The following is a 13,723-nucleotide window of genomic DNA, read 5'->3' as shown; positions in this document are numbered from 1 at the left end:
AAGCGCTGAGCTGTGGAGGGGCGGGGGGCTGACGCTTCAGCGGCTCGCTAAGAGGCTGAGACGACCATCAGTCCAGGCACCCGGCGGATCCCGATTTCCATTGTCGTGGTGCCTGGACTGATCTGTGTGGCGTCCGCAGAGAGCGGACTTCAGACCGATCTCTGCTGAAAACGGGTCCCAGCAGTGCAGAACGAATTCAGCACTCCTGTGATCCATAGGAGAAGCCCAGCAAAACAAGCTCAGGCTGCACTTCTCCTGTAAGAGTACCTTTGTTTTTTAAAAATTATATAGCAAGCTGCCATTTCCGTAGAACGCAAAGAAGCAGAAGCTTCAAAACGCGTTACCGCCCTGATCCACGTTAGCACAATTCCCCATTGCCATCACTTCTGATCCAGCACCATTTGCATTGCAAAGTGGTTACCGCACCTTTGGTCGCTACTTTGTGTCATCCATCCAACAGCCTGGGCCAGGACAAGTGCCGTATCACACCGGGACTTCCAGGGGAGATCCCCCGTATCCTGCCATGGATTACCAGATATGCCTGTCTATCTACACATTTAAGTTGCTCATTGTCTTTTTAATAAACAAAAGTGCACTTAGTCTAGCGCCTCCTTGTGTTTCTCTTTATTATTCTTGTCAAAATCCATCCATGAATAAATGTAGTAATCCAAACATTTCTTTCTCCGTATTGGACAAAGAGGTAGCAAAGGGAGCAATTGGCTCGTGCTACTGTCAATCACAGCCATTTAGGAGAGAGCGGGGGATGAGGCAGAGCCGCGCTGTGTGTATCAATGGCGGCTTGCTATGGGGGCGCTCAGCAGGGGGTAGCAGCGCAAATCGCCAGCGGGGGACCTAAGAAGAGGAAGATCAGGGCTACTGTTGCACAGAGCATGTAAGTATAACGTGATTGCATTTACAATCACTTTAAAGTGGGACTTTTCTCCCCCAATCAACATTGATTATTTTTATTCTGCATGATGGTAGCATTAGTAAATAGATATTTTTTAAACAAGGGTTTACAAACCCTTTAAGTCAGAAAAAGAGGTGATTAAAAGAGTGCCAAACAAAACATCTTGAGAGTCCAAAGTCTTTAATAATTTGATTGGTGATGGCAAGAAAACAAAGCCAATGCGTTTTTGGGGCCAGAAGATCCCCCTTTTTCAGGGTCCATCGTTATAATGATGTGTTAATTTTAATCTCTCTGTAGCCCTGATGAAGGGGGGATTTTTAAGCCCCTTGAAGCACAATGGCTGATTTTGGTATTCTTGCTGTCTCCAGTTGAAATATGTAAGACTTTGGACTCCCAGGACTATTCTTTGGTGCTCTCATTGCCCTAACTACATTCGGATTTATCAATTTGAATGATCCCCGTCTTCAAGGGCCCCTGGTTTTGTGTAGAGCCGCCAAACCCAAGCCACTAGGCCAGGGATGGCAAACCTTGGCACCCCAGATGTTTTGGGGTGCACAACATGCACTCTGCAGTGTAGTTGAGCATCATGGGAAATGTAGTTCCAAAACATCTGGGGTGCCAAGGTTCGCCATAACTGCACTAGGCACTGTTCACCTTTTGAAAATCTATGCCCATCGCCTTGTCTCCGTCTGATCTTGCACTCACTGTGAATGTACCTCAGCAGCACACAGACACTGCTAGGATAAGCAACGTGTGGACAGAATACTTGAGGATGTGCAATTGTTACCCCTGTTGTAAAACATTTTTTATTTTTTTTTTACATAATCCTGGTATTTCCCAGGACACAGCCCACAATATGACTGCTGGCTGAGAACTTTACCAGGAACTGCATCTCAGCTAGTAGGTGGTAGGAAGCAGACTCTAAATCTAAACAGTGCTACATTTCAAATATTAGGGAAGAATGCATTAGTTGGCTAGAGTTGGGCCTTAAAGCGGAAGTAAACCCATCCATAAAATAGTTTATATTCCGGCACGTGCCGGAAATGTAACACTCCCATTGGCTGTGCTCTTAACCAAACTGTCAAACCATCCAATGGCTGGTGTCATAACTGATCACATGTGCAGCACCATGGCAGTTGTAGATTAAACAGAGACAAAGATGGCAGCTTCCTTGGCTGAAAACGATAGGGGGGTTTACTTACACTTTAAATATTATAGAAGTCCTGGGGGCTATGTGAAATTTAAGACTCTAAAATCTGATATCAACCGTGCTGAAAGCAACTGGAATATGTGAGAAGAACATAACTCATTCCTACTGAGAATAATGATGCAAACCATTTCCCTCCACAGCCCGACAGCTGCGTCTGGCGTTCCTCATGCACTCCTGGAAGGACACACTGGATTATTCACCTAACACTATGGAGTCTGCCGTTCAGTATGAAAAATTCATGAATGTAAGTGAAATTTCCCACTGCAAGAAGAGTTATTGGCCTCTGGGGTCAGTGCAGAGGTTTTTCTTGGTGGCGGGTACTTTGCATAAAACTGATGTTATTTCCAAATCAGATTCAAGCTGTCATTAATCTAGTGCAAAGCTGGCCATACATTATACAATTTTCTTACTCATTTACAGTTGTGCGTAAGTCAAATGTTTGTAATACGGGGACTGCCTGTACTTGAAAGAAGATTTATATCTTTTGTGGTTATAGAGGAGTGTGCTTAAAGGAGAAGTCCAGCCTGAGCCCATTCTCCTATGGGTCACAGGAATGCAATTTGTTTTGCACTCCTGTGACCCGGTTTCAGCAAAGAGCGGGCTGGGGTCCGCTCTCTGCTGACGTCACTGGAATCAGTCCAGGCACCGTGTCATCACGACAATAAAGTTTGGATCCGCCAGTTGCCTGGACTGATGCCTCTCTCAGCCTCTCAGCAAGCCGCTGAGAGCCTGAAACGGCCACACCCCACCCCCTCCACAGCTCAGCACTCCAATGAGCGAGGAGGGGGCAGAGCAGAGAGCTGTTGATTGACAGTCAGCAGCTCTCTGCTCGCGAATCTGTGAGAACCGAGCCATCGGCGATGTTCGATCGCTCGGTTCTCAGTGCAGAGGCGCCGGGGGATAGATGCAGCATCGGACAGATGCTGCATCCACCTAGGTAAGTATGAATCTTGAAAAAAAAGAAACAAACCCATACTTCTCTTTGAATATGAGAGGTTTTGTGCCTGTAGTTGAGCTTTAAATGCTTTCCATAATGTACAATCATTTCGCTAAACATGATATTAATTTTTTCAGGAATTCTTTTTAAATGTGAAGGATATTTTAAGGGCCCCCACGGACATTACAGGCCAGTTTGTGAGGTGGCAGTCCCAGGAAATTGAGCTGAACAACAGGTGTGTATCTGTCATCTAGCAAAATATAAACTGCAAAACCATTTATTGGAGGCATTGTCAGCCATAGCGTCGCAGTGCTTCCTGAGTGATCACATGATCTGGAATCTCACTAATTAGTTCCCAATTGTCAGATTGAATGTCCGCTGTCAGTGACAGTTTGGTTTGAGCATCAATATCCATTGAAAGCGTCAGCCGCTGGTTCTAAGGGCTTGTTAACACTAGTGGTTGTGGTGCTGGTAAACCCAGCAGTTGAGCTGTGCTTTTGCCACCCCAAACCACTAACCCCTTAAGCTGCAGAGGCAGCAGCCAGAGGTGTACACACTTCTGTGTGGCACCCTCTGCAAAGGGTGCCACACAGAAGTATTACTATATTAAGGTTTAAACAAAACATCTTAGCATTTTCCAATCAGAACAGCGCCACACCTACACTCTTTTTTAATTAACCTAAGTATACTCCACCCAGATGATAGTATATTTGTAGGGGCAGCAGTTCTTTTTTAAGCTTTCTTGTACTTTCTTCCTGTGCGCGGATTTATTCATAACTTTGCATAAGAAGATAAAGAATTATACCCCTTGTCTCTTTCAAGTGAATGTGGTTATTCTGCAAGTGCTCCTTAACTGCATGGTTGTGGTGCGTTAATGTGGGGTTCAAAGGGTTAAAGCAGGTGGTGAAGAGGCAATACATCTCCTCCTCAACACCTGTCACATGCTCTCTGAAAAGAGTTTTGAAAGTGGATCGCTCTTTAAAGAGCAAAGTTTGTGTGAATGAGCGCAGTCCAGCACACGGCAACAGTTTAAAGCCGTGTTCCACCTGGGGAAAATTAAAAGTCAGCAGCTACAAATACTGCAGCTGCTGACTTTTAATATTATGACACTTACCTGTCCAGGGAGCACGTGATGTCAGCACCCCAGCCGATTTTCGGATCGGCTGTCGGGTGCTGCTGCCGCCATTCTTCGTAAGGGAAACTGCCAGTGAAGCCTTCCTGCCGCTTCCCAACTGCGCATGCGCGAAGCGCGCTGCGCTTTCTAGCTGACCTGGTGGCAGAGGAAGGAGGAGGGGGGCCGAACTTCTGAGGGATGGCGCCGATTTACCTTTTAGAACCACTTTAATGTCAGCCTTTCCTAGACCATATGGTCTGTTACGATGCCTTCTTGTCCCCCTTCACAGCTTCTATACCAAGAAGGCGTCCATTCACGCAGCACTGTGTGATAACATCGACACAAGAACAGTCATGGAAGAAATGCGATCACTGGTCAGCCAGAGCAACTCATACATTGCGTCCAAGAAATCCACTAAACATCTGCCAAACAGAATGTTACTGGAGAGCATCAGCACCTACCTGACCAATATGCTCAAGGTAAGTCATCCCATTTTCATGTTTGAACTCCTTTCAGACACTTCAATAAACAAGAATTATTTTTCAGAATTAATCTGGTTGAAAAAAGACACGAGTCCCTAATTAGTCATAATTTAAAGCGGAGTTTCACATAAAAATGGAACTTCCACTTTTCGGAACCCTCCCCCCCTCCGGTGTCACATTTGGCACCTTTCAGGGGGGAGGGGGGTGCAGATACCTGTCTAAGACAGGTATTTGCACCCACTTCCGGCATAGACTCCCATGTCCCTCCACGCTGTCTCCTGGGAAACACACAGGTCCCAGGAGATAGCGGGGACCAGTTACAACGCGCAGCGCTACTCGCGCATGCGCAGTAGGGAACCGGGAAGTGAAGCCGCAATGCTTCACTTCCTGATTCCCTCACCCAGGATGGCGGCGGCAGCTGCCGAGAGTCGAACGATTTATCGGCGTCGGCTGCCGACATCGCTGGACCCTGGGACAGGTAAGTGGCCATTTATTAAAAGTCAGCAGCTGCAGTATTTGTAGCTGCTGGCTTTTAATATTTTTTTTTTTTAGGTGGACTCCCTCTTTAAGGATCCCAATGTTAACAATATCACTGACGGGAAGACTCTCGGAATTGGACACCTGGGAAAGTACCTTGCTTCCAGATGACTCCTGGAGAAAAGTCCTATATCCACTGGGCTGTAAGTTGGGAGGAAAGGTGCCAAATGTGGCACCGGAGGGGGAGGAGGAATCCAATCAGCGGAAGTTCCATTTCTGGGTGAAACTCTGCATTAAACACAGCGCTATCAGTGCTACAACCATACTGCTGCTTTATAACTGGTGTTGAGTTATTTATAGAATATATCCGATTGTTTTCTAGATATTTGGAGCAATAGAAGGAGAGGAACCCATCGGATTCCCTGTAGGAGGAAACGGACAGAACATTAATGTAAGTAACTTATCCTGTTTTGGTAGTTTTGGCATTTGTAGGTTTCTAGTTTGCAGCAGAATCTAATTTCCTTCCTTCCTCTTATTTCATGTAATCAGATGAGTCTGCACAGTCTAAGACACAAGGTACACACTTTCTGTCCCTAGAAACTTGTTAAGGTTGTAGAAACTTTGAACTACAATTTCTCGACTGCTTGCAGACTGGGACTAGATTTTCCAAAGCATACACAATTAGAGGCACTGTAGAAGTAATTGGACTGTTAGATACCATTATAATTGCCTTTAGAGTTTTGTTTATTTATTTTTTTGCCTCCTCTAGCGGAGAGCTGCTTCAATTTTTAAAGTAGGACTATAGGCAAAACTTTTTTTTTTTTTCATTTTGGATAGAGTAAGGGGAGAGTTATAACCCTTCAGATTTTTTTCTTGCGATCTGTGTCCCATTTCAGAGATTTCACTTCCTGTCCCATAGCCAAACAGGAAGTGAGGGGAAATCCCCTGAAAATTAAGGGAATCCCTTGGGGACCCCCAGGTCATCAGAGCTAATGTCCTCTTTGGAAGATTTCCCCTCTATTACTTTTCTGGGGACAACCCAAAATTTGGGATTTTCTTTCACTTTCAATGATCATCGTAAACAGGACAGATAGAGAGGGTGAATCTCCTTAACAGGAGCACAGACAGCAGTAAAAACAGACAGGGGTTTTAATCCCTCTGCACTCTATCTAAAACAAAACAAGATTTTGCCTTTATAATTTAAGGATTTGGATAGACTAGGGAAGTGTTGCACCCCTAAGCATATTTTGTTTTTAGCTGTCTTTGCCATGTTAGGGAGATTTTCCTTCCCTTCCTGTCCTGAAGACACAACAGGAAGTAAGGACAAAATACTTCTTAGACTGTTGTCACTGGGACAAGCATCCCATTGGAAGCTTTCTCCTCCTTTCTTGTTCCATTGTCAGTTGAAAATATTTGGATTTCCTTCCACTTTCTGTCTCAGTGACTGTGGTCATCTATGACAAATACAGAGGGTGAATCTGCCCAGTGCGGACATGCACAGCAAAAAAATCACGACAGGGGTTCTAACCGTTCCATACTCTAAAACTTAGAAAAAGCTTTGCGTTTAGATACTTTAATCTCTCCCATGATGTGTAAATATGATTGTTTTGCATAGCACCTTCAAGAGGGTGAATGAAGAAAAGTATGAATAACATTTTTTATCATAAATTCTCCCATATAGCTGGAGTCCACGGTAATGCCATACCTGCAAGTTTTATCCCAGTTCAGAGAGGGGGTTCGACAGATTGCCAGAGAGAACAAAGGTGAGACCAACCACAACTAATTTATAAACCAACATTTCCAGGTCCAGGCATTACGCAATGCTGGCAATCCCATATTGGCATTTAAAGCCAAACTGAGGCTACAGCAATTACAAGAAATTGATATGTATAAAACATAATGGTGACCTCCGAGATACGGGTCTCCCAAATCCAAAAGTCCTCTGCTAGGTTAAATGTTAGAGAGCCTTGGGCTGTTATGGACATTAAATTATTTCTTCATACTTAAAGTGGAGTTCCGCTTAAAAAAAAAAAAAATTAAAAGTCAGCAGCTACAAATACTGCAGCTGCTGACTTTTAATAATCGGACACTTACCTGTCCCAGGGTCCAGCGATGCAGTGTATCGAAGCCCCGCTCATCTCCCCCTCCGCTCGGCGGCGCCGGCATTATAACTGTGGGCACCCGTCTGTGCCTTCACAGCCGGGCACCCACTGCGCATGCGTGAGCCGTGACTGGCCACGCAATCATCTGGGACATGTGACATGTCCCAGATGATTGCCTAGAGCAGTGATGGCGAACCTTGGCACCCCAGATGTTTTGGAACTACATTTCCCATGATGCTCATGCACTCTGCAGTGTAGCTGAGCATCATGGGAAATGTAGTTCTAAAACATCTGGGGTGCCAAGGTTCGCCATCACTGGCCTAGAGGGAGGGGGGAGAGGTAATCTTCCTTCCGGCGCCAAGGGAAGTGACATAAGGAACCGAGGTGAGTAAGGAGGCAGATTACGAGGGACCCCCTAGCAACAGGATGATTAAAAAAACATTTTTTTTACATATTTTTATTAATCGTTTTAATGCAGCTGAAAAATGTTAAAATAATTTTAGGAGTGGAACTCTACTTTAAAGTGACACTAAAGGTTCTTTTTTTTTTTTTTTTAATAAACATATCATACCTCCACTGTGCAGCTTGTTGTGCACAGAGTGGCCCCTATTCTGCTCTTCTGGGGTCCCTCGCGTCTCCTCCCCACATCAGTTAACCCCCTAGGAGAAGCGCTCTCCCGGGGGGTTACCTTGAGGGCGCTCTCCCGAGTCCAGCATTCGGCGTCCATAGAGGCCAAATGCAGGACTTGGCCCCGCCCCCGGTGCCCATGTCATTGGATTTGATTGACAGCAGCGGGAGCCAATGGCTGCACTGCCATCAATCTATCCAATCAAAAGCCGAGAACCCCTGGCAGAGAGACAGCGCGTCCCCGTGGGTCAAGTTCTAGGGCTCAGGTAAGTAAAACAGGGGGGCTGGGGGGGCCGGTCACTGCCAGGTGTTTTTTCACCTTAATGCATAGGATGCATTAAGGTGAAAAAACACGAAGGTTTATAACCCCTTTTTTAAAGCTGAACACAAGCCTTGTGCACAGCTGTACATTCACCTTCTGTACTGAAATTGCAATTCAAATACAAAGAAACAAATACATTATGAATACCTATCACCATGCTCCTCCAAATATGATGAAGAAAAATAACCAGTTGTTACTACTGTGTTAAACATACTGTTTTTCTCACCTCTAAACATACGCCAGCTCCTGATTGTTGAAATATAATCAAAATCTTGATTCCATGTAGATGAAAAATTACTTCATAGAAAACACATAAATGTACATAGTTAAAAACAACCTTCTGCCTTTAGTTTTGTCAGTGGATCCGAGCTACAGGATATATTTGCAACTGCAGCCCTCCTATATAGGCAGGGGACACTAACGTGTACCCTCAAAAGGATAGATATAAAAATAGGGAGTGGCGCTGTGCATAAAGGATGTGTTGGTATATAATGATTATCTAATAATGATGATAAATGTGTCTATGTGACATACTATAGGGAACGGCAATAAACAATAACGCTTTGGATACAATGGTATATATCCCACATAAAATTAAGTAGGTGCTGAATAATAAAATAAAAAAATTATTGATATAAGTAAACATTAGGTGCAGCCGTAATCCTATATGCAAAGATAAACACTAATGATCCCTAGTGGTGTAGTATAATGTGAATGATAAGTGGTAAGTGCAAAAGTGTCAGGTGCAGTCCAATTGGCAGTGTTCCAGCACCTGCTGAATGGTGAAAGTAAACTGCAAGTAATATATAAGGTAGAGGGTATCCACAACCCTCTATGGTGAAGAACTAAAGATGCAAAGAGATGTGTGTGAAAAATATATATAATAGAGGTATATATATAAGAAATTATATAAGGTAGAGGGTGTTCACAACCCTCTATGGTGAAGTGCTGAAGATACAAAAGGATGTGTGTGAAAAAAAAAAAATATATATATATTTATATATATATATATATAAGTGAAATATAATACAAAATATAGGAATAAACACTAATTGTATATGAGTGTGTCTCTAATAGACTGGTGGTGATACAATTAATAACAGCAATAAGTCTCATGTGAAATAACAAAAAGTTTATATGATGTCTTCCACCCGACTTCTTCCAAGTATTTTAAAACCAAGTCCCCCTGATGTGATTCCACTCACCGAAACGCTATACCCCTGCAGGGGTATAAGCATAAGATGTTTATATACCAGGTGCCAATCAAATCCTTGTATGTTGATATCCCCTCCAATTCAGTTCCTCGATCCAGATCAGCCACTCGTGCAAAGGAAGGAGATGGGGGAAGATGATAGTCCCCTGTTGTGATCGGAGCGCCTCCGATGACGTCCGTGTGACGACACTTTTGCACTTACCACTTATCATTCACATTATACTACACCACTAGGGATCATTAGTGTTTATCTTTGCATATAGGATTACGGCTGCACCTAATGTTTACTTATATCAATAATTTTTTATTTTATTATTCAGCACCTACTTAATTTTATGAGGGATATATACCATTGTATCCAAAGCGTTATTGTTTATTGCCGTTCCCTATAGTATGTCACATAGACACATTTATCATCATTCTTAGATAATCATTATATACCAACACATCCTTTATGCACAGCGCCACTCCCTATTTTTATATCTAACCTTCTGCCTTTACTCCACCCATTTGACCTATAGAATTAGAGTATTTGTACGTGCATGAACCCTTCAAGAAAACATACAGTAATGGAAATTAAGGTTTCCACCAAAATATAAATTTAACGTGATAATTCAATTTATTATTTTGATGGCCTCCTTAAATTCCATTACTGTGTGTATATATATATATATAATTTTTTTTTTTTTTTTTTTAAGGGGTCATGCATGTACAAATACTCTAATTCTATAGGAAATAAAGATCTTGATTACCGTATTTATCGGTGTATAACACGCACTTTTTTCCCCTTAAAATCAGGGCAAAATCGTGGGTGCGTGTTATACGCCGATCCCTGCTAATTGTGATCTATCGGAGCGATCGCAGCCGACATTCACATAGCGTGTAGTTTTAAATATGGCGCCGCGGAGTTCGGAGGGACTCGGCGGAGCTGAACGAGCGCCGCCGAGATACACATAGTCGAGTGTTCTCGGCTCTTTCCGGCGCCGCTCACAGTCCCGCCCAGTCCCGCCATTGGACCTGTGTTATGTCCATCATAGGGCGGGACTATGAGCGGCGCCAGAAAGAGCCGAGTACACTCGACTATGTGTATCTCTGCGGCGCTCGTTCAGCTCCGCGAGTCCCTCCGAACTCCGCGGCGCCATATTTAAAACTACATGCTATGTGTATGTCGGCGGCGATCTTTCAAGCGATCTGTCCAAGCATGTAATGGACACTGGGGGCAAGGCTGCACTGACAAGGCTGCACTGGGGCAAGGCTCCACTGACAAGGCTGCACTGGGGCAAAGCTCCACTGACAAGGCTGCACTGGGGCAAAGCTCCACTGACAAGGCTGCACTGGGGCAAAGCTCCACTGACAAGGCTGCACTGGGGCAAAGCTCCACTGACAAGGCTGCACTGGGGCAAAGCTCCACTCACAAGGCTGCACTGGGGCAAAGCTCCACTCACAAGGCTGCACTGGGGCAAAGCTGCACTGACAAGGCTGCACTGGGGCAAAGCTGCACTGACAATTCTGCACTGGTGCAAAGCTGCACTGACAAGGCTGCAATGGACACTGGGGCAAGGCTGCAATAACACTGAAAAGGCTGCAATGACACTGACAAGGCTGCAGATGGACACGATAAGGCTGCATTTATGGGCATTTTAATGTAAGTTTTTTTCCTTAAACTTCTCTCCTAAAAGTTTATTTCCTTAAAATTCCCTCCTAAACTTGGGGTGCGTGTTATACGCCGATAAATACGGTATATTTCAACACGAGCTGGCGTATGTTTAGAGGTAAGCAAACAGTATGTTCAACACAGTAGTGACAACTGGTTATTTTTCTTCATCATATTTGGAGGATCATGGTAATAGGTAGAGCCCATATCCATAGTGTATTTGTTTTATTTTTTTTTTGGTATTTGATTTGTTGTGAAAGGTTCCCTCACCAGAAGACTACACTTTTATAGGACCTAGTAGGGTCTTTGGCACTGTTTATTACTCTTAATTCACTGCACACTGTGAGCTTCTCACAATGTGAATTAGAAGCTGCAGGAAGTCGTATAAAGCCTGCCTCATTTCTTGGATGGGGAACGGGCAAGCTTCACTGACGGGAAGAATCAATAAACTACCACGACGCTGCACAACACCGTGGTAGTTCATTGAGAACTACAAGCCGACAGTCACAAAGAATGTCGGACTTGGAATTCATTCACACATGTGGACGGAGCCCCGCTGTTTTAAAAAACTGACAGCTAGTACAGGGAACTACTCCCTGTACTGCTGTCATGGTGGGGAATGGGGGGGGGGGGGGGGGACAGGCAGTGGCTGCAGCTCTGGCCTGTGTCTCGCGTCCTGATTTGAAAGATTGATAGCAGCGCAGCTATTGGCTCCCGCTGCTGTCAATCAAATCCAATGACCTGGGGAGTGGGGCCGAGTCCTGCTTTCTTTGTCAATAGAAGCAGGACATGGGAGCGCGCCCGCACGGGTGTCCCGAAGGAGAGTGCATCTCCGATGGGGCACTTGAGAAGAGGAGGAGCCAGGAGCACCGCTGAGGGATCCGAGAAGAGGAGGATCAGGGCCATCTGTGCAAAACCAACTGCACAGCGGAGGTAAGTATGACATGTTTGGGTTTTGTTTTTTTAAGCCCTGAACCTTTGCAACCCCTTTAAGTGTTTGTATTCAGTTTAAAGTGAATTTTTTTTTAAATGTTCACATTTTTATTTTTAAATGCGTTTTCCTCTTTTATGGATTAGTGTTGTATACTTTCATATTTCATTCGTATAGAAAATTTGTATTGATATTTGTATTTTATTTTAGGGAGCAAATATTTTGCCTTTTTTAGGTTAGGGATGGAAGCATTAAAGCAAAGGTAATGCATGGGCTGTCTAATAGAAAGTGCCAACATAGATAGATGGAATCTTAGCCAGTAGATGAAATACTAAATTCCGATCAGCACTTCATCAATTTCACACCAAATCTGTCTCTTTCATAATCCCACTTTACTGATTCATTACAATTAACCATTGTTCCCCCTTCAGGAGTCATACAATGAAAGACTTATATAACTATACTGTATTTAGAAAAAAATCAAAACCCTCCCCACTCCTAATCGAAATTGGCATTGCACATGATTATTAAGCCCCACATTTTTATGCACTTATGTATTTACCAATACTGTTGGTGGACCCCCATTTTCTACAGTTCCAAATAAATTAATAATTAAAATGGCAGGAACAGATGCAATGCGTTTTGTGCCATTTTAATTTTGGCAAGTTTTATCGAACTTAAGAAAGGGTCTGTGTCCATAACAACAGATCAGTTTCTTATTTCATTCCCTTAGGCCCCTTTCACACTGGGGCGGTGGGGGCGTCGGCGGTAAAACAGCGCTATTTTTAGCGCTGTTTTACCGTTGTTTTTGCAGCTGTATTCGGCCGCTAGCGGTGCGGTTTTAACCCCCGCTGGCGGCCGAAAAAGGATTAAAACCGCTCGAATAGCGCGGCTATAGCCGCGGTATTGCCGCGGTATAGCCGCGCTGCCCCATTGATTTCAATGGGCAGGAGCGGTTTAGGAGCGGTGAATACACAGTGCTCCTTCCCCGCTCCAAAGATGCGGTTTGCAGGAGTTTTTTTCTTCTCCTGCAAGCGCACCGCTTCAGTGTGAAAGCCCTCGGGCTTTCACACTGAACAAACAGCAGCGGCTGTTTTGGGTCGGTTCACAGGCGGTATTTTTAGCGCAATAACGCCTGCAAAAACCGCCCCAGTGTGAAAGGGGTCTAACCTGCAATGGAAACCACATACCTGACATGTTGTCACTATAGATAATGTAAACACTTCCTTCCATGCAGTTCTGGTACAATCAGACCCGGGTATTCTTCTGTGGGGTCTATATTGGAATTTTCATATACCATGTGTTTGTGAGACTTTGCAAGTTTGTTGGATTTTTTTTTTTTCCTCTTTCAGTGTTGGGGGTGTTGAATCTGTGTGATGCCCTTCGAGACGACGTCCTGCCGGAACTTGGAGTGCGGCTGGAAGACCATGAAGGTAACAGATTGTTATGGGACGCTAGACAATCGGCTAGATACACAGTTAAAATACATATACAGTTGTGCTCATAAGTTTACATACCCTGGCAGAATTTATGATTTCTTGGCGCCCACTACCCGGAAGACCCGGATCGCGTGTATATATATGTTATCCGGTGCAGAGGTGCCGACCTGTAGCAGTAAAACTGTTATAGAGCAGACTTTAAGTAGTTAATATAAAGGTGGTTAGGTGGAGCTCAGTCATGTGCAGCTATTGACTTATAGAAAGTCAGTATTTGTATAGTATTTTCTGGACCTTGCAGAGGCAGA

The 13,723-nt window shown here is 44.2% G+C and overlaps 1 protein-coding gene across 2 annotated transcripts in view; it reads left to right on the top strand.

Moving 5' to 3' along the window:
- CARS1 (cysteinyl-tRNA synthetase 1) overlaps positions 1-13,723 on the top strand; it is a 69,804-nt gene that overhangs the window by 38,844 nt on the left and 17,237 nt on the right. Inside the window, exons 13-19 of one of the 2 annotated variants that reach the window (XM_073604148.1) lie at positions 2,261-2,364; positions 3,195-3,292; positions 4,461-4,650; positions 5,513-5,581; positions 5,680-5,706; positions 6,812-6,893; positions 13,332-13,412. In XM_073604148.1, the coding sequence (XP_073460249.1) occupies positions 2,261-2,364; positions 3,195-3,292; positions 4,461-4,650; positions 5,513-5,581; positions 5,680-5,706; positions 6,812-6,893; positions 13,332-13,412 (651 nt within the window). The remainder of the gene's footprint in view (positions 1-2,260; positions 2,365-3,194; positions 3,293-4,460; positions 4,651-5,512; positions 5,582-5,679; positions 5,707-6,811; positions 6,894-13,331; positions 13,413-13,723) is intronic. The other variant, XM_073604149.1, reaches the window with a different exon arrangement.

This window comes from Aquarana catesbeiana, linkage group LG11 (assembly GCF_042186555.1).
Source record: "Aquarana catesbeiana isolate 2022-GZ linkage group LG11, ASM4218655v1, whole genome shotgun sequence".
In the NCBI taxonomy this organism is placed as follows: Eukaryota; Metazoa; Chordata; class Amphibia; order Anura; family Ranidae; genus Aquarana; species Aquarana catesbeiana.
The sequence above is the reverse complement of the archived record's forward strand: the minus strand, read 5'-3'. Positions and strand labels throughout refer to the sequence as shown.